This window comes from Capricornis sumatraensis, chromosome 10 (assembly GCF_032405125.1).
Source record: "Capricornis sumatraensis isolate serow.1 chromosome 10, serow.2, whole genome shotgun sequence".
NCBI lineage: Eukaryota > Metazoa > Chordata > Mammalia > Artiodactyla > Bovidae > Capricornis > Capricornis sumatraensis.
Window position 1 is genome coordinate 99,085,845 of NC_091078.1, and position 26,451 is coordinate 99,112,295.

The 26,451-nt window shown below is 49.4% G+C and overlaps 2 protein-coding genes and 1 non-coding gene across 4 annotated transcripts in view; 1 reads left to right on the forward strand and 2 right to left on the reverse strand.

The window, feature by feature from the left end:
• The window catches only part of SACM1L (SAC1 like phosphatidylinositide phosphatase), a 53,182-nt gene extending 48,239 nt beyond the window's left edge, over positions 1 to 4,943 (reverse strand). For both annotated transcript variants that reach the window (XM_068981751.1, XM_068981750.1), the window contains exon 1: positions 4,853 to 4,943. In XM_068981751.1, coding sequence (XP_068837852.1) covers positions 4,853 to 4,884 — 32 coding nt within the window. In that variant the 5' untranslated portion in view covers positions 4,885 to 4,943. The remainder of the gene's footprint in view (positions 1 to 4,852) is intronic.
• Positions 4,944 to 5,305: 362 nt separating this feature from the next.
• TRNAR-ACG (transfer RNA arginine (anticodon ACG)) lies at positions 5,306 to 5,378 on the forward strand. Its single transcript has one exon. It is a non-coding gene; the product is annotated as a tRNA-Arg (tRNA).
• A 7,338-nt stretch (positions 5,379 to 12,716) lies between these two features.
• Positions 12,717 to 26,451, reverse strand: part of LIMD1 (LIM domain containing 1) — a 68,229-nt gene continuing 54,494 nt past the window's right edge. Inside the window, exons 3-8 of the mRNA XM_068982956.1 lie at positions 25,782 to 25,849; positions 22,567 to 22,629; positions 16,352 to 16,482; positions 15,730 to 15,781; positions 14,683 to 14,751; positions 12,717 to 12,854 (exon numbers count right to left, since the gene is read on the reverse strand). Of these exons, the coding sequence (XP_068839057.1) occupies positions 12,717 to 12,854; positions 14,683 to 14,751; positions 15,730 to 15,781; positions 16,352 to 16,482; positions 22,567 to 22,629; positions 25,782 to 25,849 (521 nt within the window). The remainder of the gene's footprint in view (positions 12,855 to 14,682; positions 14,752 to 15,729; positions 15,782 to 16,351; positions 16,483 to 22,566; positions 22,630 to 25,781; positions 25,850 to 26,451) is intronic.

Here is a 26,451-nt window from a genome sequence, read left to right on the forward strand (position 1 = left end):
TCCAGCAATTCCATTCCTGGGTATTTAACTGAAGAAAACAAAAACGGTAATTAGAAAAAATAAATGCATTCCTACATTCAATGCAACATTATTTACAAAAGCCAAGATATGGAAACAATCCAAGTGCTCGTCAATAGAGAAATGGATAAAGATGATGTGTTTTATATACACACACACACACACACACACACACTGGAATATTACTCAGCCGTAACAAAACAATGAAATCTTGCCATTGTTAACAACCAATGAACTAAAAGGGTATCACGGTGAGTGAAATGAGTCAGAGCGAGAAAAGCAAAATCTGTATGACTTCAGCTGTATGTAGACTCTAAAAGACAAAGCAAAGGCACAACCCTAAAGGAACAGAAGCGGAATCACAGATGCAGGGAACAGGGTGCTGGGGGTGGGGGGCGGTGCAAGATTGGAGGGAGGAAAGGAATACGTGAGGGAGATTAACAGGTACAAACTTCTAGTTAGAAAATAAATGAGTCAAGGGTATGAAGTGTACCATGTGGGAAATACAGTCAATAGTTATTAATATCTTTGTATGATGAAATAGCACAACCAGATTTATACTCTATGAAAAGCACAAAAATACCAAATCATTATGTTGTGTACCAGAAACTAACATAGTGTTGTAGGTCAATTATACTTAAAAAACAAACTCCTAAAAAAGAGATCAGATTTGTGGTCATCGGAGGCCTGGCAGGGGGAGGCACAAGTGGGTGCAGGCAGTCAGGAAGAGAGGTGTGAGAAAGATCTGAATGCTCACTGTACTGGACAGGCTTCGGACGCCGTCATCACACTAGCCCAGCCTACGTCTGTTCTCAGGGCTCCAGCGCCTCTGCCCTGGTTGACCTCACAGCTATGACAATTTTTTGAAAAAGAAAGGCCACTTCTTAACTGAGGACATAGCGTTTCTCTAGATATAAGCTGCAGCCTGATTCACTTTCCAGGTTTCCTGCCTTACACATTTTTCACCTGACACTGCAAACGGAAGAAACACCTTTCAGTGTTTCCAATCATGGACTTCTGTTGTCAACTGTCTTGTAATTTCAAATTTGTCACTGTTTGACATCAAGCTTACATAAATGATTTAAATGAAACAGGATACTCAGAACTGCCTGGATGTTAAAGTTATATAAATTTCAGATTCCAAACAAATCAATATTGTTTTCTACATGTTCAAATTAAAATTGAACATGCCCGTGATTTTCAATCGTAAGTAACTCATTTCCATACCACCCCAGGACTAAGATGAGAGCAAACTGATGACAAGAGAAGATAAGGTCGTGTGTAGTGAGCAGCGCATCGGAATGGAAAGGTCGGCGGGCTCTGCGCCTGCTGCGCCCCACGGCCAGTGCTGCCACCGCTGGGCTGCGTGACCCACCTGCGGGGCCAAGGGCAGTGACCTCCCTGTCTGCCACACTGACAGAGAACACACATCAGCCTAGCTTCGCACTGGAAAGATGGCACCATGCAAGGGTACCCCGCACTGTGATCCTTCTGAAGCGCTAGTGCTACTTTCTACACTAGACAGTTCTTCCCATTTCCGCAGGTGCTCCACTGAGGACCTGCCACGCACCAGGCTTTGTGCTGGGTACTGAGGAGGACCAGCGAAGAAATCAACACTAAGATGTTTCTATTATGTTCTACATCCTCGTAACCCGGCTGGAGAAACAAAGTATACATGATGATTTCATCGTTTCCAGACGGGGAGAGAGCGCTACAAACAGCGCTATGATCGGGCACTCTAACTTTCAGCCTCCTGTCCAGTGGATCCTAAGCACACTGGTAATGAATCCTAAGAGACAGAACGGGCAAACCCATATGGACATCTGGGCTCTAGTGCCTGTGAGTAAACTGTTACAGGAGCTCAGTGAAGAGACAGATATGGGGGAAAGCTTCACAGGGGAGAGGAGTTATCTGTTACGCATGCTGGTTTTGTCTCCATTCTGTCAATCCGTGTAATAATGATACTGTGAAGTAGAAGCCTCCCCGTGTTAGAGATTAAATCCCATTTCAGAGAGAGTAAGTAACAGGGTCAGGACACAAAGCGGCACGGGAATATTAAGTCTGCTGTGACGAAAAAAGCTTGCCCTCTCTCAGCTCTACCACAAATGCGATCAGCATGTAAAGAAGGGAGAGAGGAAGAAGCCCTTCTGGACACGAACACCTGAAAAAAACCAACCTGGAAGTAAAAAGAGGGTGGCCAAGTCTGGCGAAATGAGAAACAAAAGGCATCGAGCAGTTATGGGAAATAAGGTTAGGGGACAGACTGCGACCAGGCAAGAATACAGGCGGCTAAGAAATGTGGACTTAATCCTATGGGTCAATAAAATGGAACTGGAGACTGTAAGCAGGAGAGGAGAGGATGAAATGCAGGCATTAGGAAGGTGAACGTCATATGACAGAGATGGGCTGGAAAAAATGTACGGCATAACAAAGGACAAATTTTTAAAATCCCAAGCACTTTCACTATTTAAACGGAGAAGGCAATGGCACCCCACTCCAGTACTCTTGCCTGGAAAATCCCATGGGCAGAGGAGCCTGGTGGGCTGCAGTCCATGGGGTTGCAGAGAGTCGGACACGACTGAGCGACTCCTTTCACTTTTCACTTTCATGCACTGGAGAAGGAGATGGCAACCCACTCCAGTGTTCTTGCCTGGAGAATCCCAGGGACGGGGGAGCCTGGTGGGCTGCCGTCTGTGGGGTCGCACAGAGTCGGACACGACTGAAGTGACTTAGTAGCAGTCACTATTTAAATAAAGCCAGTAACAACACTTCCATTATAAAATAATCATACCATCTCTTGCACAAATCTAAAACACATCTCTAGGCACTTTAGAAAATGACCATTGCATCCCACTAATTCTTATGTGGGTCAGAAACTGCTTCTACCTCCAGTGCATCAAAAAAAAAACAATAACACAACCCCTCCGGTCAGAGAGGCCTCAGAGCACAAGGGCAAAACAGAAGAGATAAGAGCAGGCTCCAACACACACACTCCTTGACAAAGAAAAACAAAGTTGTAGAAAAGCTGCATCTTTCCAAACAATAGTTGTATCTTCATTTACAGGAGCACTTAGAACTATGTTTTCAGGCAGAAAAAGTTAACTGACAAACTGGAGCATGACTTTCATATAACCCCAGATTTGCTTTTTCACCCAAGCAAATTTCTAGTTTCCACTTCTCATGAAAATCAACACAAAAGCATCAGGCTCACCCTGTAAGTGCCCATTTTCCTTTCTCTTCTATGTATATGGAGCGCCCTGCCCCACCTTTTTAAGCGGGGACTGCACCCAGTGCCTCCTAGGCAGTTATCACTCTAACTCTCAAGTTCTACAACCCATTCAACCTTGGCCACAGGAAAATTCGACTGCGTTTCATAACCTAATGCTGAGCTGCATTCAAGCCAAGGCTCCAAACTGCTTCAACACAATTGACACCTGGTGCAGGATCCCATTAAACCCTTCAGTGACTGTTAGGTAGACAACAGCAACCTAATTAGCCAGGACGGCCCACGTGACACGAGTCTGGCCAGTACCACAGTCAAAGACAGCTCCCTAGACTCATTTAACCAACAAGGATCACCTTGCAAAGGAGAACCAGGAGAGAAGGCGCGCAGCTGGGGGTTTCCAAGGGAATTAGAGTCAAGAGACGTGGCAAGGTGGGGGGCCGGGAGCGGCTGAGGAAAATGTAATTGTCTTTTACGCAAAACGTGGACGTGACCTCACTTTCAATTCTGCAGCCTTAACCTTTATCTTAACCTTCCAGAAAGTTAAGTGCACTTGAGATTCTGTGAGCATAAGAAGTGTCCAAACCACATCTTGCTGTCCTCCTTTCCCTGTAGAGGAAATGTGATATCTCTGCCTAAGTCCCAAGATATTTTAACTTATTTAAGGACATATAAGCTTCTCGAAAATTACATTTGCTTCTGCTGCCCAAGACATTCTGAGGTACCAATCACTGGATTTTCAGTCTAGAGATAAAACATTAAAACACAAAGTGGGTAGAACAAAGTTATTCACAGACAAGCAAAGTGCAAGGGCTGATGCTAACCCTAAGGTAAGTACACATTACTGCTTTTTAATCCAGGACAAACCTCAAACCCTACAAACACCTAATTCACAACTCTTAACAACCAGAGCCTATTTTCTCAAAGCCTCGAGAGCTTGGCTTTACCGACAACTCGATCTGCAGAGCCAAAAATTCTCGACAGAAGCCCCTGGCTGTCAACATGGACTTAGGAATCTGCTTTATGCTTGGGCGACGTAACATTTAGGGCCAAGTAGACTTTTTTAGGACCTTGAGAGTACTGACTTGTACTTTTAAAATTTTCCTGCAGCCTAAAGACTGGTCGGTAAGACTTCAACGGCCAGCTAGACCAGGTTTATCCGCTTGTGTGTGTGCCTTTAAAATGCTGCCACGGGCCCATGAAACAAGAAAAAAACTTTTTCTCTACTAAGCAATAAGGATAAATATAGACGCCACCTCTGTAAAAAAATAAATAAATAAAATGGGAAGGAGGGCGCCCGGAGAGCTGCATGCTAAGGCCAAGCCGGGCGAGCAGCTCTGCGCCCCCGCCGCGGGCGCTGAGGCGGAGTCCAGCGGAGACAGGCTGGCCGGGACTGTGGCTCCCGGGCCTGTGGCGACTCCGGCAGGGCCCCAGGGGCGGCCGCGCCCGGCCAGGAAGGCGGGCAGCGCGCGGGGGTCCCACACCCGGCCCGCCGCCCCGGGCGGGGACTCAGGAAGCCTCCCGGCGGCCGGCGGCCGACACCTGCCCCCCACCGCACCCCGCTGCCCTGCAGGCCCCCTCGGGCAACGGCCCCGGGCCCGCGGAACTCACAGCTTCAGCCGCTCGTAGGTCGTGGCCGCCATCCTGCACCACAGCCTCCCTCCTCGGTTTCCGACCGCGCCGCCCCGCGCCGCCACCTCGGCTCCGGCGATACCGGTCACCCTCCTCCAGCGGCCGCAGGTCCCAGCCTCTTCCCACCGCCCCGCCCCGCCAGGCTGAGAGAGGAAACGGGACGCGGCGGCGGACAAACTTAGTGCGCGGGCACCGAGCGCCACGGGCGCACATTCCGACGCGATGCCGTGGGAGGGCGAGGAAGAGCGCGGTGACGTAGCGGCTGAGGATTGGCTGAGCGCGTGGGCTGGGGAGAGGCGGAGCCTTGGGAGCTTGCAGACCCGAACCACGCAGCGCCCGGCGCAGCGGCGGAAATGCCGCGCTAGTGTCGTGGAGCCTGTCGTTAGGTGCGTAAGGCGTGATCTGCCCTCCAATGCAGGTCTAATTTGTACAGGGCCAGTGGCGCAATGGATAACGCGTCTGACTACGGATCAGAAGATTCTAGGTTCGACTCCTGGCTGGCTCGAGGTGTACTTTTTGTCGTGTCTGGGCTTGATGTTAACAGGGTGTCCGTAGCAAGGACTCTGGTGAGAAGGGTAAATGTCTCGGATCTTAAGGCTTGTTGTGTTGCTGTTCATTCGCTAAATCTTGTCCGACTCTTGACGACCCTATGGACTGCAGCAGGCCGGTCTCCCTTGTCCTCCGCTATCTCCCGGAGTTTGTTCAAATTTATGTCCATCGAGTCAGTGGTGCTATCTCATCACTGCCCCCTTGTCCTTTTGCCTTCAGTCTTTCCCAACATCAGAGTCTTTTCCATTGAGGCGGCTATTCGCATCAGGTGGCCAGAGTATTGCAACTCCACCATCAGTCCTTCCAGTGGATATTCGGGGTTGATTTCCTTAAGCCTGTCCGAAATGTCATCTGTTGAGCTGGGTTTGGAACCCGGAGTTGTCTCAGGCGGTTTGTAAATTGCAAAGTGCCCTAATTAATGATGCGGAAGAGGAGACTCTGTAAACGGGGTACATTTAAGAAAACACAGCTAGGATGGTGGTAGTTGGGGGGTAGGGTGTGCTGTGGTCGGAGGTTAGCTAGCGGATGCCACAACTGCGCACTTAAGGCAGGGGTTCTGGTCCTATTTCCAGTGGGGCAGAAACCCCCGCGGCGTCGCGAAGAGCCGCGCAGTCCGTTTCCCGGGATCCGGCGAGCTCTAAACTTGCAGCGGAGGCGGGAACGCTGCAGTGCGACTGTGCGCGGACTGGGGGTCCGCAAAGTGCTCGGGGTCTGCAGCCCTGTTCTTTCAGAGGGTGTTTTTACATTACCAAGACCCCAAAGAATCTAATATATTACAGCTCCTTTTATTCGTGCCTGAGTGGAAGACCTAAGAAGGACCGTAGGGCTGTGTTGGAAAGGAGAGTGAAACCTGAAACGTAACATCTGACACTGTCTATTCACTAATCATTCAATCGATCAGTTAAACTCTCCAATACGTTTTTTCCTCCTGAAGAAATTACAAGACATTTGTAAAATACAAAAAAGTACTGGGAATTTAAAAAAAAAATCCAAATTTCCATCACGAGATCATTACTATTAACGTCACAATTCCTCATTACAATCAGCGTCATAATTTTTTCTTATGGACTTCTTCCATAATTTTTAATATAAATAAACCTATACATGTATTTTTTCCAAATCTTCTTTAATTGAAGGATAATTGCTTTACAGAATTTTGTTGTTTTCTGTCAAACCTCAAGTATTTTTTCCAAATTAGAGATTGACAAATATCTTTGTGTTCTCATTTTGTTCCCTTAGCTTTCATCTGAGATTTATGGTCATTAAATATTCCTTGAAGATAGCCCGTGAAAAAACTATATATTTCAAATATTAACCTCTTTGTTGGGAATTTGAATTATCAGTTTAATACTTAAAAAAATAATGCTGTGTTGAATTATTTCTGATATGTATTAAAAATTTTTAGATGTTGAACGATCAGACAGACATTTTTAAGGTCCATTTCATGGATGTTTTTAATACTTTGGTGCATATTTTCACATTGTGTGCCAAAAAACTAGATACACATTTCCATCAACAGCATCAGTTTCCTTGAATGCTAATGAGTATTATAAATTTCATTATTTTTTGCAATTTTCATAATTGACAACTGGAACTTCCTTTTGCTTATATTTATTACTTGATGTATATATTTTATCTTGATATATGTACTAATTTTCTTAATAGATTTGTTGAACTTTTAAATATATTAAGGACTTTAATTCTTTAGCTGTCAAACACATTGCAACGTTTTTAGTTTATTTACATTTCCTTTTCCTTATATTTTTGAACCTCCAGTAATTTTCACTTTTATATACTCAATAATTACCTTATGAGTTTTTCTTTTCAAATTGTTTTGTTTGTATTGCTTTTTCCCATGTACTTTGATCCATTTGTAATTTATTTTGTTGATTGTCCCCATGGAAAGATCTAGTAAGTCTTCAACCCTGTAACTTGAGCAGCAGTGGCTTCCCTGGTAGCTCAGATGGTGAAGAATTCGCCTGCAATTCGAGAGATCTGGGTTCAGTCCCTCGGTTGGGAAGATCCCCTGGAGAAGGAACAGCTACCCACTCCAGTATTCTTGCCTGGAGAATTCCACAGACAGAGGAGACTGGAAGGCTACTTTCACTTTCTTTCAAGAGCTCTGTTTGCTACTTGAACTGTGTGTATGTATGTGTGCTGTGCTCAGTCATGTTTGACTCTTTGTGACCCCCTGGAATGTAGCCCACCAGGCTCCTCTGTCCATGGAATATTCCAGGCAAGAATAATGGAGTGGGTAGCCATTTCCTCCTCTGGGGGATCTTCCTGACCCAGGGATCGAACCTGCATCTCTTGAGTCTCCTGCAGTGGCAGGCAGATTCCTTACCACTGAGCCACCCAGGAAAGCCCTTACTTGGACTAATTCAGTCAATTTCACAACAGTCCTATAAGTTAAGTTCCGTTGTTATAGCCATTTTTACAGATGAGGGAACAAAATTTGATTACATTCATTGAGCAATTAGGTGGTGGAGCCCGAGTTAGATCTTGAATCCAAGCTTTTGATCCCAAAAGTGCCCTGCCCAAGGGCTTCCTGTGCACCAGAGGGTTGACCACAGGAATAGACGCAGGGTCATTCCCTCTCTGGTCATGGATGGCCATCACAGGTGCTCCTCTCCCCTTCTTCCGTGCTAGAGCAACCAGGAGACCTCATCTCTAGTCCTGGGCACACCCCAGCCCAGACGTCTTCCCCAGCTACGTCTTCGTCCCTCCTGGCATCAGTTGCAGAAAAACAGTAGCCTACATCTGAAAAGCCAGAATAGCCACTCTCGTTGCTTGCCCCTTCCTCTTGCCAAGACCTACCTTCCTGCACATGGCTGCCTTAAATCTAGAGGGTCACTCACCTCTGGGATTCAGTATCCTGTGATAAACCATAATGCCAAAGAAAAAAAAAATCCAGAGCTCTAAAAGACCAAATCCTGTTACCAAAAAGCACCATCTACTTATTACTCCACACACAGAAAAGAAGATCCAAGAAACATCATTATGGTGGAGATCACTTTAATAGTCTACAAATTAAGGCAGTTTTATCATGAGATTTTGAATAGTTTTACAGTAACAGTAAACACTGAATAATTTTATCATAATCTTGAATAATTTTATAGTAACAATATTCTGAATAATTTTATAGTAACAGTAAAATTATGAATAATTTTACAGTAACAATATTTTGAATCAAAGTAAAAGAAGAGACACAGGGAGGGGACAGTGATTTCTCTGCCAAGTGAACTCTTCATCCGCCCGATGGAAATATCCCACATCTGTCCAGTTCTGGCTCAGAGCAAATGATAGCTGACACATCTTCCTCATCTTTTTCCTATAGCTTTTAAAAGCTGTTAGTACTTCAGATAGTAACTGGGAAATCAGGACTCATTCCTGGCACAAAGGAGAAGACAAAGCACGTGGTTTCCTGGCCGACAGTTTGAATAGGTGCAGCAGACAGCAACAGTTTGGGGTCAAGTCTCGAACACATTCTTTGCAAGAGCACCAGCAGCCATCATAGCCCTCATAAACTCCCACACTTGTAGGAAAACGGCACACAAACATGGCCTGCAAAGAAGTGTGAATTCCAGATCATTCTCTCAAATTCTAACATTATTCTTTTTCATCGTGGGGGACTCGAGCCCAGGGAACCAAGCCAATGGCAGGACCTGAAAGCGATCGGAACTCTTTGATGACATCACTGGCCGCCCAGGACTCAGGAGAACAACTTCAGTGGACTCGGGCTGAAAGCGGTTTTCACTCAAGCGCTATAACCACGGAGAAACAGAGTCCTGCCGCCACATGCAGACAATGACCCAACAGGACTCAATGCCCTTCCATATAAAAAATGAACAAATCGCTTCCTACTGAGCCACGGATGGGAGGATAACAGCAGAGAGAATCCTGATACTACAGGCCCAACTAGCTTTGCTCAGGGCACCCAGGCAGTCTTTGAAGGACCCTAGCTGGGGTGGAAAAATTGACAAGAAAAAAACTAAGGGGGAAAGTGAAGCAAGGGAGAAGGTTGGAGGCTGGCTCTGGGGTCTGGAATCAGCCATTATTCCTGTTTTATCTAAAGTCCAAGCGTAAAATAGGGCTGTTTGCTCGACCTTTTAAAACAGACTCATTCATCCTGGTCTAGGAAGTGCTTGTGTGTTCTATGTGTGTGCACGCTAAGTTGCTTCAGTTGTATCCGACTCACTGCAATACTACAGACTGTCGCCCGCCAGGCTCCTCTGTCCATGGGATTCTCCAGGTAAGAATGCTGGAGTGGGTTGCCATGTCCTCCTCCAGGGTATCTTCCCGACCCAGGGATGGAACCCGGGTCTCCTGTGGCTCCTGCATTTGGCAGGCGGATGCTGCACCACGAGTGCCACCGGGAAAGCCCATGTTCTTTCTACACACCTCTAAATAACCACCCGTTACCACTTGATTTGGTTAGTAATTTATAGAAAGTTTAAAATGCCTGGTAAGTGTGCATCTACTCATGGCTTTTGTGCAAGGGCCTGAGGAGGAGACAGAACTGGCACAAGATTCCTACCCAGTACCCTCTCCAGGAGAACCTGATAATAAGAGAAGCTGCTGCTCAGGTTTCTAGAATGTCTAGAAATTCTGTCATTGTTCTTCTTCAATTTGTATGAAATATTTGCTGAGATACTGAAATTGCCTCAATCAAGGCCACTTTAAAAATTTGATTTAAAAAATCAATCACCGGTTTTTAAACTATAGTTGATCTTCGAGAAGCCCTAGGGTTAATCCTCATATAACTTACAGTCAGCCATCTGTAACCATGGTCCCTCTGCACTGTGGATTCAACCAACCACAGATTGTGGAGTACCAACTGCAGTATTTAACTACTGAAAAATAGCCACATATCAGTGGACACAGGCAGTTCAAACCTGTGTTGTTCAAAGGTCAACTGTTACCCAATTTGCAAACCAATCCTCCACTTCTGACGTGGCTCCAAGGCAGTTTTCTTGGCTCTGCTTGACTTGAAAGTGGAAAGGCGTGTCACCAAGGCCAGAAGTCAACCTAGGTTGGCTGAGAACGGTTAAGACACACTGACTGGCTCCATCTGTCCACCAGCCTCACCAAGGCTGAGCTGGATGATATACTGGGGAGGGAGGGGTGAGCCCAGGGTTCACTTCCCCAGCCCCTCTATACTCACAGGATTTTAAGAGACTCGGCCTGTGAAAAGGAACCAATGGAAGCAAACATCACAGCCTGGACTGAAGTGACTTCTGGCCAAAGTATCCAACAGAAATGGAAAACACAAGCCACAGTGCCAATTCTGTGCTGCTTACAGGCAACTGCCACCAAATGAGCCAAAACATGGCTTAGAAGTAGAGCAGGGCCAGTGAATAGCCGTGAGTCCCTTGTGCCTTTGGGGTCCACGGACACCCTCCAAGGTCCCAGCCACCAAGTCCCTGACTCTAGGTGTGAGGAGGCAGAGAGCAGACGGCGGCCTCTGTGTTCCCAGCCGGGCTGGCAGCGGTGAGATGGCCCCCGCCTTCCTGCAGCAAGGCCCAGGGCTCCTCCCCGTGGGCTGAGAGGGTGAGTGCCCTCTTTTTTCCTCTTTACTTCCTCTTTTTTCTCACTGAAATACCAGAGGGTACTGACCTCTGGCCTTGGGCGTGTGACACACAGGGCAGACTTTGGTCTTGAGATCCTGCCACCTTGGGCGAACCAGGAGGATGAAATGAATACAGCAATCGCACCCAGTATCAATCAGATCTATTCCCAGCCGACCTTTAGTTACGATTTCAGTGTACTGACCCACTGGGCTGACCTGGGCAAAGCCAGAGATTCCTAACATACACCAGCTAAGCCAGTGTGATGGACAAGCCTTTCCTTAACCTGAAGCTCTTTTCTGTGAGGTATTTTTTTGTGTGTGTGGGAGACTGAAAGTAGAGGGAAACAACTTTTTAAAAAAGAAGAAAAAAAAAAAACAGACAAAAGCAGTGTACCTTATACTGGTTTCTTCAGATGTAATCCCTGGGCCAAGAACTAGGCAAGAGAAAAACCTGTGAACTGAATATAATAACTTATGCTGATTCTCTCTCCCAGGCTGGCTTTGAGATCTCACACACACAAAGTCTCCTCGTTTATAAGGGGCTAGGTCTCAGTACATGTGGACACCCTCTCCCAAAGCCCATGTTAAATAAGCAAAACACAAGAGGATCCCCACAGAAGATCCTGAGACCTGCCTTTGCAAGAGAAACTCTGAAGTTCCAGACTCTCGAGAGCTCCAGAGGGAAAAAGGGCAAACAGGCGGGCAAAAGAGGCCTGGCGCCTGCACTGAGTTCTCACCCCAAAGCCCACTTCTTCGCAGAACAGGGTCGACCTCCGCCAGGGCCCCCAGCTGCCTTTAAAGGCATGAGGATCTACGGGGCACCAGAATGCTGTCCCGGTACGAGGAGGAAATTCCGTTTCATTTCAAATCTTGCTTCTGTTTTAACCAAGTGAATGCCTCCTAAGATGCAGAGCACATGTTAGAACTTCCCTTTTGCAAGGATGCAATTAAGATTTGCAGCCATTCTACAGAAGTGAAGCTCTGGAGTGGAGGAAGTCTTAAATTACGGGGGTGTGTGTGTGTGTGTAGGGGTGTTTGTGGGGGGGAGGGGTGTGTGTGTGTGTGTGGTTGGGAGGGGGTGTTTGTGGGGAGGTGGGTTGTGTGTGTGTGTTTGGGGGGGGTGTTTGTGTTTGGGAGGGGGTGTGTGTCTATGTGTGTTTGGGAGGGGCTGTGTCTGTGTGTTTGGGAGGTGGTGTGTGTGTTTGGGAGGGGTGTTGTGTGTCTGTGTGTGTTGGGGGGGTGTGTGTCTGTGTGTTTGGGAGGGGGTGTGTGTCTGTGTGTGTGTGTTTGGGAGGGGGTGTTTGGGTGCAGGTATTTCCCAAAGTGGAGGGAAAGGGCTGAACACACTGGCAGCTGAACTCTCTTCAGAGCATACAGTGAGTACAAGTCTTTCCCTCTGAAGCATGAGCTCCTCCCAGAAGGACAGGAGGGTTCATTCAATCGCCTTAATGAGATCTGTCACATGCCACGCGCTTGCTGGGGCGTCTTCCTGAGTTGGCTGATGAGGGTGTGGCAGCAGAGAAAGGCACTTGGAAAATACACAGCCCCAGCCCGGCAGGGATCCCCTCCCTGGTTAAAAGAAAGGCGCCCCTTGCACACACTCAAGAAATCCCCTGCCTCCCCCAGCCCCAATCCCACCCCGGGTGTGACTGGAATGAACTGGCGGACTTCTCAGGATGCAGCCCTGGCTCCTCGTCTGGCCGTGAGGTCTGCAGGAGGCTCTGGCTAGAAGTGGTGCTGGCGAAGGGCTGTGGGCGAGGGGCCCTTCTCCAGCCTCTTGACGTGGCAGGAGTGGCAGAACAGGTGGTCCTCCAGGGGGTAGCATCGGTGACCGTCTTCATCATTGAGCTCCAGGCCGCAGTCCTGGAGTGAGGCAAAAACACGCAGTGGTGGAAAACCAAAAAGCAGACTGTAAGAGGTCCTGTATGGCTTCTGATTTCAGTACCTTTAGGCCGTGAAAGTCTGGTACCTTATCCTACGACCCTGGATGTGTTCCAGTGTCTCCTGGTCTGTGGGAACTTGAATTTGAATCCTGCTGTTGCGTGAAAATTGTATAAACCTCATGTTGAACTGGTTCATAGTGCTTTTCAGATCTACTCTATTTTTCTACTTTTCTGTCTATTCATTCTGTTAATTTTTGAGCGTTTGATACTGAAATTCCAACTAAAAATTCTTGATTTATCTACTTAAAAGTTGTAATATATAGTGGAGCTATATGTAACTTTGATCTATATTTTCCACATCTCCTGCAAATGTCTTATACTTTCATAATTAAAATAAATAAACAGGACTTCTCCAGTGGCTCAGATGGTAAAGTGTCTGTCTACAGTGTGAGAGACCTAGGTTCAATCCCTGGGTTGGGAAGATCCCCTGGAGAAGGAAATGGCAATCCACTCCAGTATACTGCCTGGAAAATCCCATGGACAGAGGAGCCTGGAAGGCTACAGTCCATGGGGTCGCAAAGAGTCGGACACGACTGAGCGACTTCACTTCACAAACAGATTGCAGGAGTGACAGGAAGGCGACACACAGACCCAGATACCAGCAGAGGGCGCTGCCTCACTCTGTCTGGGCAGAAAACGCCAGCGCAGAGACGCAGCTCCAGCCTGCCCGGGGAGGGCCTGCAGTGTGCTGTCCAACACCTGAACCACTGGCTGCAGGAAGCTCCCCAGCAGTTGCAACGGTGCTGCTCGGAAATGAGGTGTCATGGTGGTGCCAACACGCACCAGATTTCCAAAACTTAGGACGGGAAAAGGATACAGAATAGCTCAGGAAGAATCCTTTATCTAGACTGCGCTTCTATCAGTCACATATTGGATGTATCAGTTCAGTTCAGTCGCTCAGTTGTGTCCGACTCTTTGAGACTTGAATAAAAGCACAGTCCAGCAAGCGCCTCAACGTTTTTCTCCAGCACCTGGGGTACCACTGACAGTGACTCCCACCTATTTCTTCAGTGCTGGCAGCGGAGTCAAGCTGTATGACCCCCACACTTGGTGTTCTCCCTACCCACAGCATCACAAAATAAATCACCCCTTCTGTGGGTGAGTCCACTTAATTCTGGCTGAAACTCCACGGGCACTTTCATCATTTGAGTCCTTCACAACGCCCGGCTCCCCTGACAGTGACGGGGCACCAGTGACTCCTTCAGCCTGGGGAGTGGCAGCAGAGAAGGGACCGACTGGGTCCGCCTGGCCTCACACCAACCAGGGACATGCCTGTTTCCACGTGTAGGATGGCAGCAGGGTGGGGAGGGCTTCTTCATGATTTTCAGGGCTCAGTTGAAGAAAGGGGCTCCTGGCAGACAGAACAGCCCACAAGCTGAAGGAAGGGAGTCTTCCCCCAAATGACACACCTGCCTGACAATCTGGCCCCCCAAAAGGATCCGAAACCCACACTTCCCGCCACCCCCTCCCTCAACTCTGCAGCTTCAGGGAGAGCAGCCATGACCAGTTCAGGACTCAGCGGTTACAAAGGTGGAGAAAATAGTAAAAAGACTGTTATACCCAAACATCTGCATCTTTTGCAACCTCCGCCCCCCACTACCACCAAATCAGGCTTCACCCCGCTTCTTCCATCAGCTCTGGGACACAGCTCCTGGCCCACATCTTGCCCCCGTCAACCCAGGATGCTTCCTTCTCAGACTTCTACAACGCGTTCTGAGGGCCTTCTAGGGCAGGAAGGGGCTGCCTACCTCACAGTGGTAACACTCCACGTGGTAGTCTCTGTCCATGGACACAACGCGGATGGTCTCATCTGAACCCTAGACCGAAAGAGAGCAAGAGCCTGAGGCTAGCTGGGGCCACCGGGCTCTGCTGCCGGGGGCTGGGGGAGGGCCCGGGGCAGCAAGACAGTGGCCTTAGGAGAAGAGCAGGAATCAGCCGTGGATACTAACGGTGGCAGGAAAAAGGACACAATTAGGGGATGAGGGGAAGTGAGAGGGATGTAGGTCTACCATCTGGAATGCTGGAGTCAACAGTGAAAAGACCACCTATGTGGTTTTGTTCATCTCTCATCGTCTAACCTGGGAGCTAGTATCGAGTCAAAGAATACTTTGCAGGGACTTCCCCACACGTCCACTGCAGGGGACATGGGTTCGATCCCTGGTTGGGGAACGAAGACCTCACATGCTGTGTGGTACGGCAAAAAAAAAGGATAAAATTTTTTTAAAGCAATTGACCCAATTATAGGGACAGGTAGGGTATAAGAAGGGCACCAGGCTCGGGAAGGCAGCTAATGAGAAAGAGGCTTCTTGGTGTGGACACCACTGTCTCAGAGCTGAGATTTTAGAAGAATTTTTAAACAGGTATAAGAACAGGGCTTCCCAGGTAGCTCAGCTGATAAAGAAACCACCTGCAATGCAGGAGACCCTGGCTCGATTCCTGGGTCAGGAAGTTCCCATGGAGAAGAGATAGGCTACCCGCTCCAGCATTCTTGGTGGACCCACACCAGCTTCCCTGGTGGCTCAAACGGTAAAGAACCTGCCTGCAATACAGGAGATCTGGGTTCGATCCCTGGGTTGGAAAGATCCCCTGGGGAAGGGCATGGCAACCCAATCCAGTATTCTGGCCTGGAGAATCCCCATGGGCAGAGGAGCCTGGCAGGATACAGCCCACAGGGTTTCAAAGAGTTGGACGCAACGAAGCACAGCATAGCATAAGAACAAGACGCAGATCTTGTAAATGACCCAGGGAGATATGCCTTGGAAAACGCCAGGAGCAGAGCTGAGAAAGCATCTTACCTCAGGAGGAAGGATGGGAAGGCCGCAGGCTGCACACTTGGGGGCCAATACCCTGTGGGGAGAAGCAGAGGGCAGTTGGCTCTCCCCACCTCCCGCCCGTCACCCGTCACATGAACCCCTTTATGAAGACGGGCCTGGCACACTCTTGGGACTATTGCTTTGGGCTTGTTCCCCAGTGGTAACAAGCGCACGTGGCCTCCTCACTCCACTGGGGGTGGAGACTGACCTGTCTGTTTAGCCCCCTCACGGTGCCTGGTGAAGCCTCAGGCAAACTGGGGCTGTGGAGGCCAGCCCGGAATCAGTGCCTGTTGAAGTCTGGTAAGGCTGGAGCCACAGAGCTTGGCAGACTCCTCTAGCGGCCTAGCCAGGAATCCGATTATAGGTTTTTATCGTCCTGTTTTCCCTATAAACATAACTCTTTAACCAGTTCCTGTCCGCATCGGCATCCACTGATCCAGAGACCCGGTCTGCACCCCTCCAAACCACTGCACGTTGGCTGCACTGTGGACAGCGGTGCAAACAGCCTGCAGACACGCCTCCTCGGGTTCCCCACCCTCCACTCTGCAGGGCTGCAGCCAGCGTGGCTGGCACGAGCGGCTCTTCCCACGCCGTCCCTCCTTACTTGTGGTAATCCCGGACACAGTAGATCTTGTTCTCTGAGTCCACGGTGAAGGGCACCCCGTCCAAACACTCATTACAGATGACACAGCGGAAGCAGCCGGGGTGGTAGGACTTCCCCAGGGCCTGCAGGATCTGGGGGTGCAAAAGCAAGAGGCCAGGACTCAGCAGGTATGATAGGGAAGGAAGGGAGAGACACATCAGACCAAGGGACCATATGGGAAACTGTCACCCTCAAACCAGTCCATCCTAAAGGAAATCAACCCTGAATACTCATTAGAAGGACTGATGCTGAAGCCGAAGCTCCAATACTTTGGCCACCTGATGGGAAGAACTGACTCACTGGAAAAGACCCTGATGCTGGGAAAGACTGAAGGCAAAAGGAGAAGGTGGTGGCAAAGGATGAGATGGTTAGATAGCATCCCCGATTCAATGGACATAAATTTAAGCAAACACCAGGAGATAGACGAGGACAGAGAAGGCTGGTGTGCTGCAGTCCATGGGGTTGAAAAGAGTAGGATACGACTTAGCAGCTGAACAACACTCTCATCCCAGTTTCACTTGGACCGAATCAAAAGATAATGACAGACTTCCCTGGCAGTCCAGTGGTTAAGACTTCACTTTCCAATGCAAGGGGTGTGGGTTCAATACCTGGCTGGGGAGCTAGGATCCCACATGCCTTCAGGCCAGAAAACCAAAACACAAAACATAAAATGGAAGCCATATTGCAACAAATTTCATAAAGACTTAAAAATGGTCCACATCAAAACAATTCTTAAAAAGAAAAAAAAAAGATGATGAGGCAGGAAAGGCTAACCGAGTTACAGGCATAAACAGGAAAAACCAAACAGGATCCTTCTCCAGCACTTATAAGTCTCCAGGAGGAGGGTTCTCTATCAAAAATCATGATTCTCTGTACGAAATGATGCAAAGCAAGGCCATGAAAAGACCCACCCCAGATTTGGAAAGCAGCAAATACACGGAAACTCGAAAGTTAACTCCATAAGGAAACAGCAGAGCTCAGAAAAAAACCTCTTAATTTCTCCTTCCCGGGTGCCCCTTCTAAGCAGCTTAGTCTCTGCAGCCATTATAATCCAGAAGCCGTGACTCTTATCTCAAATCCAAGTGCAAGTAAAGTGAAAGTGAAGTCGTGTCCGACTCTTTGCAACTCCATGGAGCCTACTAGGCTCCTCTGTCCATGGGATTCTCCAGGCAAGAATACTGGAGTGGGTTGCCATTTCCTTCTCCAGGGGATCTTCCTGACCCAGGAATCGAACCCAGGTCTCCCGCATTGCAGGCAGACGCTTTACCATCTGAACCACCAGAGAAGACTAAGTATAAGTAAAGCCTCTGTTACTGCTGCTTTTAAACACAGCCAGGAGAAAGCCCCAGGCACCTTCTTCCTCTAAGCATCATTTGATCTGGATATGGTTCATACCTGGAACTGTTAGAGTCCATCCTGAAACCAGGACAGAGCCTAGACGCGGAAGGTGGGAGAGAAATGAACATCCTCAGTGATGGAGGTGAGTCACCAAATTAACTCTCCACCGAACTGCCTACCCACCCGCCCCCCCCGGCCTCTTACGTGAGATAACACATTTTTCCTATTAAGTTCAGTGGTTCTCAAAGTTTTGCCTCTGGACCTGCAACATCAGCATCTTTTGGGAACTTAATTAAAATGCACTTTCTTGGGCCCTGCCCCAGCAATGGGTGTTTTAATATAGTGGTTCTGACACAGGTGAAAGTTTGGTAACCACCAGCTTCTCAAACTTGAGCTGAGTTTCTGTGATTTGCAGCTCCAAGCACCTCCAATAATTCAGCAGCAGATTCGTTTCTGGGATTACCTGCACCATGACGCTCCAACACAACCGTGGAATCAGCGCCTGCAAGCCGGAACCAAAATGCCCGCTGGCGAGGAACCTACAAAGTAGTCATGCGCAGCCCCGAGTAGGATCACACAGAAAGCCTCCCACCAGGCGGAAGAAGGGGACTTGGAACTAAACAGAACCTCGGCAGAGGGTCATGAGTTCCGTGGGAAAGCTGTGCTGTGTCCTGGCTCCTTCCAGCGCCCGACGCTGGCTGCAGAGGCCAATGCCAGGCCTCGCAGCTTGCAGTCCAGGGGGCACCAGGAGGACACGGTGCTAGTCCAGCTCTCCTCGAAAAGCTCAGCTCTCAAGCTTCCTCATTCCCTCTGGGATTTCATTAACCTCCCAGGCTCCTTCAACTGCCAAAGTAGGAAGAACAAGCTGTCAGGCTTCAAAGACTCCTTGGCAATCTGGACCTTGGAACGCATTTTGTCCCAGACTAACGCTGTTGTGGCAGAAACAGACCCTTAAATTAATTTAACCCACACTGTGCCAGAAGGCAATGGCACCCCACTCCAATACTCTTGCCTGGAAAATCCCATGGATGGAGAAGCCTGGTGGGCTGCAGTCCATGGGGTCGCTAAGAGTCGGACACGACTGAGCAACTTCACTTTTACTTTTCACTTTCATGCATTGGAGAAGGAAATGGCAACCCACTCCAGTGCTCTTGCCTGGAGAATCCCAGGGACGGGGGAGCCTGGTGGGCTGCCGTCTGTGGGGTTGCACAGAGTCGGACACGACTGAAGCGACTTAGCAGCAGCAGCAGCAGCAGTGCCGAAAGTACGGCAGGGTAATGATCCCACTTTGCTGCATTCTGACCAGCTATAATAATTTTTTTTTTCAGGTGGAAAATGCCCATTTCCTCCAAGCCCAGAGTATTTCCCTCAATGAACAAAGATAAAGCAGAGACAGACAATTTACATCATGAGCTGGACAACTGAAGTGTAACTGAAGGAATCTTTCTCTACATTGTTGTGATTCTTAGTGGCAGTTATGAGTTCTATTGTCAAAACTAAGTGTCACTATCAGACAGACATTGGCTGGAAGTTTTCAGGTCTGAGAGCAGACCTATAAGAATCCAGGGGTGACTTGGCTTTATCCCAGGAGGTAGAGAACGTCTCCAAACTCAGTCCCTTTCCTTCCTGTACGCACAGGCTGCTCTTTATGCCTTTCAGCCGGCAGTGGCTTTGTGACTTTCTTTGATCGACAGAATGAGGAAGGCGGACTTCCCTGGCAGTTCAGTGGTTAAGACTCCAAGCTATCAATTCCAGGGGCACGAGTTTGATCCCTGGTCAAGGAACTAAGATCCCATGTGTCCCTCAGCATAGCCAAAAAAAAAAAGAGAGAAAGAAATTATATTCTGAGATTTTTTTAAGTCAACAATGAAAGAAAACTGGTAGCTTCCACTTCTTCTCTCTTGTTGAAAGGAAGTCCAGGCTAGACTATCGGGTAAGATTAGTGGCCACAGGGAGAGAAGCCTGGAGGGTGAGAGGTCACCTTGTGTACCAGCTGAACACAGCTGAGTAAGTGACCCCATTCATTCCCACATGGAGCAGAAGAACTGCCCTGTTGAGCTTTGACCTAATTCCTCACCCGTGGAATCATAATCAATAATGATCACGTAGCAATAGCTAAGGGCTTCCCAGGTGGCTCGGTGGTAGAGAATCTACCTGCCAATGCAGGGGATGCGGGTTCGGTCCCCTGGGTGGGAAGATCCCCTGCAGTTGGAAATGGCAACCCACTCCAGCATCCTAGCCTGGAAAATCCCATGGACAGAGGAACCCGGCGGCCTACAGCCCACGGGGTGGCAGAGAGTCAGACATAACTTAGCAACACAGCGCACACACAGCAATAGGTAAATGAAACACCCTGAGACCCAGAGAATGCTTGGTGTATTGACAGATAAGAACAGGGTACAGGCACGTTCATAAGTTTGGACACTGTTGGCCTCAAGTGTAGTAGGTTTGTTGGAAGGGCTCTAAAATCAAGGGCAAAATCTGCTAGAGAAAAGGAGCCCTGTGGAGTCGGGCAGGGATCTGGGGAAGGTGGGAATGGGGCAGGCTCCACCTGCCTCCTCCAGGGGGGTGGCTGGAGGGCCGTGTTCCCAGGGAGGCCTCAGCCGCTTACGAGGACACTGCTCACGGGGCCACGCTGTACTGTGCTGCGTCAGAGCCCGGAGTGCAGCGGGGTCTCCTCCGCTCTGGTTCTGTTTTCTACATGTCAGCATAAAACCAGCTTATGTCCATCAGAAACATGCCCACGAGTGTTCATGGCAGCTCAGGCATAAGTGGCCCCGAACTGGAAACACCCACATCTCCATCTGCGGGAGAATAGATAAATAAACGGTGCTCTATCCACACAGTGAAATTCTACTTGGCGATGAGAAGAAATGAACTTACAACACGCAAAACAACATGGATGAATCCCCAAAACATTTTCTAAGTGAGAAAAGGCAGATCAAAGGAGTCTATGCTGTAAGATTCCACAGTACAGAGTTCCAGGACCAGTGAAACGAGTCTGGGGCCACAGGGGTCAGAACGGTGGGTGTCTTCATGGGAGAGGATCTTTATGGATACGGGGAATGTTCTAGATCTTGATCTGAGTGGTGCTGACACATAGGTACAGTGGTAAAGAACCGGCCTGACAGTGCAGAAGATGCAGGAGACGGGGGTTATTAGATCCCTGGGTGGGGAAGATCCCCTGGAGAGAGAAACGGCACCCGACTCCAGTATTCTTGCCTGGGAAAGCCCGTGGACAGAGGAGCCTGGTGGGCTACAGTCCATGGGGTTGCAAAGACACAAATGAGCGAGTAAGCACACAGACACACACACACATTCATTCAGCTGTGCACATAAGGCGTGCGCCCTCTGGGTTGTTTCTCAATAAAAAAATTGGTTCAGTTCAGTTCAGTCGCTCAGTCGTGTCCGACTCTTTGCAACCCCATGAATCACAGCACGCCAGGCCTCCCTATCCATCACCAACTCCCAGAGTTCACCCAAACTCACATCCATTGAGTTGGTGATGCCATCCAGCCATCTCATCCTCTGTCGTCCCCTTCTCCTCCTGCCCCCAATCCCTCCCAGCATCAGAGTCTTTTCCAATGAGTCAACTCTTCGCATTAGGTGGTCAAAGTACTGGAGTTTCAGCTTTAGCATCAGTCCTTCCAATGAACACCCAGGGCTGTTCTTTAGAATGGACTGGTTGGATCTCCTTGCAATCCAAGGGACTCTCAAGAGTCTTCTCCAACACCACAGTTCAAAAGCATCAATTCTTTGGCGCTCAGCTTAAGAAAAAAAAAATACAACTAGCAATTCCCTTTGCCAGAATAGAATTAATGGCTCAGCTTAGAGAGGGATTTAACTCTTGCAATGAAAAGAATGGGATATAATGATTCTCTCTGACCAACATATGAAAGAAATCTGACAGGGCCGATGTCCAGTGCTGGACAATTTGATCCCTAGACAGAATAAGAACTCTGTATTCATAAACCTCACAACCTGAGGAGGCCAGAAAGGAAGACCTGTCCCCACTAAGGACAAGCTCAGAGAGCCATGGCTGAGCAAGGAATGGAGTGGATAAAACTCGCTCCCTGTTCTGCTATCTCAGAACTAACGATGGGGCCCCAACCCTCGTCTTAGGAAATGATTAAGCTGGGAAGAACATGGGGGGAAAGCAACTGTTTATTTCACTTTCTGTAGCCGATTCCAAAGCAGCTAAGATTTCTCCATGAAAACACTATCTGTTTGACATCTCACCTGGGATGCCGCAAAGATCAGAGAAAATCAGAGAGAGGCCAGCATGACGTGAACAGCCCAGAGGAGGAGAGCACCCTCAGAAATGACCCTGTATGGAATGCATGGTGAAGGATGCTAATTCCAGTAAAAGCCAAATGCGGGGCTACCACAGCAAGCAAGCTGCATGGGGTCTTCTTCAAATAAAACCAGCCATAGGGTTTGGATCTGGTGGTCCAATAGGTAAGACCCGCCTCCCAGTGCAGGGGACACAGGTTTGGTCCCTGGTCTGGGGGAGACTCCACGTGTTACGGGACCCTAAGCCCAGAAGCCGCAGCTACTGAAGGCCGTGTACCCAGAACCCTGCTCCGAAACAAGAGAAGCCACTGCGGTGAGAAGGCCACTCACTGCAACCAGACAGAGGCCCCACTTGCTGCAGCCAGAGAGAAGCCTGCACAGAGACGGAGACCCAGCAGAGCCGTGAATAGATGCAGAGAAACCCAGCCGTGATCACAAAGCAAGGTAGGAAACACTGCTTTCAATTATTAATTTATTTCTTTCTGCCAATGCCTCCCCCGCCCACCACGTGATCAATATTACCTTGTTCACCTGACCCTACTCACCATGTCCATGATCAGATGTCCACAGAGAAAGCACCTGTCAGCGGACTGCTGGAAACCAGAGTACTGCAGAGAGAAGAGAAAAGAAAGTTCAGCCCAGGCGGGGCAGAGGGATCTAGCTACTTCCCCGCCAGCCTCGAGGATCACAAAGAATGTCTTAGAGAGACGTGTCACTCTATACAGGAATCTCTCACGTCTCTATGGACAACAGTGTGGTGAATTACAGAATACCCTCCGCCACAAGAGCCATTACAAACGCTGATACCAGTCATCTCTCAACAGCTGCACCCAGGCATCCATGACCGGCCAGGCTCTGCATAAGAGGCTGTGCAGAGAGCTAGCAGCCTCTAACCCAGCAGTCCTCAAGACTCATTCCCTGGCATCACCTGAGAACTTGTCAGAGTGCAAAGTCTTAGGCTCCATCCCTAACCTACTGAATTGGACAATTGGAAACTAGGGGCAGGGGATGAGGAGCAGTGGCAATCTGAGTTTTTGCAAGCCCTCCAGGGAATTCTGATGCATGCTCAAGTTTGCCCTAAATTTGCAAAACAATTCTGCAAGGTATATATTACACTGTTTCTCAAATGGAGACAAAGCAAAGCTCAGAGAGGTAAAGTTACTTTCTCACGGTCACATAGCCTATTGGGGGTGAGGATGGGATTCAAATTCAAGTCTGGGTCTGGTTAAAAAGCCAGCGCCTTGATGGAAGCATATGTACTACCACCGGTAAAATAGATAGCCAATGGAAATTTGCTGTATGACTCAGGGAACTCAAACTGGGGTTCTGTAACAACTTAGAGGGGTGGGAAAGGGTGGGAGGTGGGAGGGAGGTTCAAGAGAGAGGGGACATATGTACACCTATAACTAATTCATGTCGACATATGGCAGAAATCAAACCAATATTGTAAAGCAATTATCCATCAATTAAAAATAAATAATTTTTTTAAAAAGCCAATGCCTTTTACAATCAGCTTCAAAGAAACTGGATAAATATGATTTACCTTGTCTTACCAAAACACATATACACACACACACAGAGCTGGAATCTGGAAAGAAATGAGGAACTCACCTCAAAAAACAGACTAAATACCACACACTGGAGGCTACTAGAAGCTTAGACATTGCAAACACAATTTAACAAGGGACAGGCAATAGAGAGGAAGGTGGAAAAGAAAAGGGAAGTTTTCTGGAGCCCGACACCACATAGTGCAGGCGTTTGCTGCCCGGCACTTCCTGATTCTAGGGGTAACAGTTCTCTACTTTTTAACTTCATTTATTTCTATTTTTGGCTGTGCTGGGTCTTCCTTTCCGCGTGTGGGCTTTCTCTCGCTGCAGCAAGCGGGGGCTCCTCTCTAATTGTGTTGCATGGGCTTCTCATTGCGGTGACTTCTCTTGCTGTGAAGCATGGGCTCTAGGCACATGGGCGTCAGCAGTTGAGGCGCACGGGCTTAGCAGTTGTAGCTCCCGGGCCCCAGAGCACTGGCTTGGCTGTGGTGCACAGGCTGATCTGCCCTGGGGCATGTGGGATCCTCCCGGACCAGAGAAGGTCTTTATTTCTGCTTGAGGTCCAGCCTTGCTCTGCCACCCGGTGGTCCCATGGTTTCTGTGGGGCTGGCCCCCCACGCTAGGTTCCGAGGCGAGGACCTGGTCAATCAGAGCCTTGCATGCCTCCAGCACCCATCACTTTGCCCAGGCATGGGCAGACGAGCCACCCAGAGCCCATGAGACTCTAGGAGCAGGACAGGCACTCAGCCCAGCAGATTTGAAGCTGGGAGACAGTCAACTCTGGTATGGCACCACCATCTGACTATCACATACATAGCACCAGAGACTAAAGTGGACACGTGGGAGGAAATGACCCCCCACCCCGCCACCCCCGAGGGCATGCAGGAATGTTTCCTTGGGTTTGCCTGCCCGTTACTGGCAAACATGAGTCATCATGAGTCAACCCACACGTCCATGAAGAAGCCGGTCATCCTACTGACCAGGCATGGCTCCTTGCCTGGTGCTGCGTTAGGGTCTAAAGATGAGAAGGTGAAACACCGTGTTCCTCCCTCCCTAGGAACTTTCAGTCAAGTCAGGGGAGACTTGTAAATAGACAGGCAGTGCGCTAACCGCCGGCCAGAAAAGACCAAGGGCAGCAGTACAGAGGAGGAGACCCACTTTGAGGCCAGGGAATATGCAGGCTGTCAGAGGATCTGGGCAAACAAAGAGGGAAGGCGTTCCAGGCAGAGGACACAGCGCGGGCTCCAGCACACAGGGTGGGACATGGGCTGCAGAGAACCACAAGCCCCACAGTGAGTAAGACGAAAGGCTGCAAGGGAGGCTGCCCGGAGCGCAGGGAGCCTCCGCGCATGAGCCGAACCCTGGCGCCCAGCGTGGGCGACGAGGCCACGCAACAGGGTGCAGGCGGCGGGGCCACAGGGGCCCAAGGGCGACGCAGTGGCACTGATGCCTGGCCGCGCTCTAGGAGGGAGAGGAAGGAGGCGGGGTACAGGAGGAACATAGGGCCCTGGTCTCAGAGATAAGGTCCCAGGCAAGGCGGTTTTTTGGCTTCAAGTGACTCTCAAGGGAGTGGGAGGGCTGGAGGGCCAACCCTGGGCCTGCCCAGTGGGCAGGGAGACCGTGAGCAGCTGGCCTCAGAGGTGCCCACAGGGCTGGAGTTCAGCTCTGGGACTCTCTAGGACATGGATGGACTTTTCAGTGAGTGGGAGAGGCAGAATGAGACATAAGGGGGGCATGGATCCCAGAGAGAGAGCTGGGTGGTGGGGCTTCCCAGGGGTCTTGATGGTAAGGAGCCTCCTTGCCCATGTAGGAGGTGCGGATTCCATCCCTGATCCAGGAAGACCCCACACGCTGCGGGGCAGCTAAGCCTGGGGGCCACAACTACTGAAGCCCGCATTCCTAGAGCCTGCGCTCCTCAACAAGAGAAGCCAGTGCAATGAGAAGCAGGGAAGACCCAGTGCAGCCATAAATAAATAAAATTTATAAAAAAAAGAGCTGGGTGAGATGGGCAAGGCACAGGAAGTCAGGCTGAGTGACCGTGAAGTCCCTGAAAAGCACAGGCTTGTCATTTGCCTGGAAACGTGGGCCACTCGCCTGCTGCTGCAAAAGAAACGACTGGACCCCTTTTTCCAGCGACGCGGCCTCCAGGGGGTGCTGGGGGCGACACAGAGTTAAACCACCTTCTGCCAGGCCTGCTTGGGTGACAGACTCACCAGGAAGTCTTCCTCGCAGAACACTTTGCCGTTGACGAAATAAAAGGCTTTTCCTCTCAGCTTCCGGCCTAAGGAGAAAGCACAAAGGCAGGGTGAGAAGAAAATGTTCACAGGCGCTGGAAAAGGAGGCAAGAAGGGTGAAATCTTGTAAAGCAGAAATAACCAAGCAGAGAACAATGCCAACTATTAGCAACAGTTTCTGGTTTCTCGAAGGTGACGTGGCCCTTGGTAACAGGCAGACTCGGGCCAGAAGACAGGGCCTCTGCTACGGGTGCCACCTGGCAGGCTGACTGGGGAATCCTCCTGTACCTACTCCTGCCACCTCCTCTCTGCTGAGAAAGAAGCCGCTGAGACTCTGGGTGAGAAGACGGCAGCGGCACCCGCCCATGGGGGGAGCAGGCGACAGTCTCCTGTGACGCTGCCGTTTCCCACAGGACTGGGGACCCTCACCTCTGAGACGTTCTCCAGGGCATGCTGGAGACAACCGGTCAGGACAGTCCTATAAACTGGTCAGCTCTTATTTTCCTTACTTTCACGTCTTTTCTCATCTGAACGACAGAAAACACACGCTGAAAAGATGACGAATGTTCCTGTTTTCTCTTGATCTCAATGGGGTGGGCGGGAGTGGGAAAAATTCAAGGCACCCTGACTGCTCAGATGTAACTTTAGT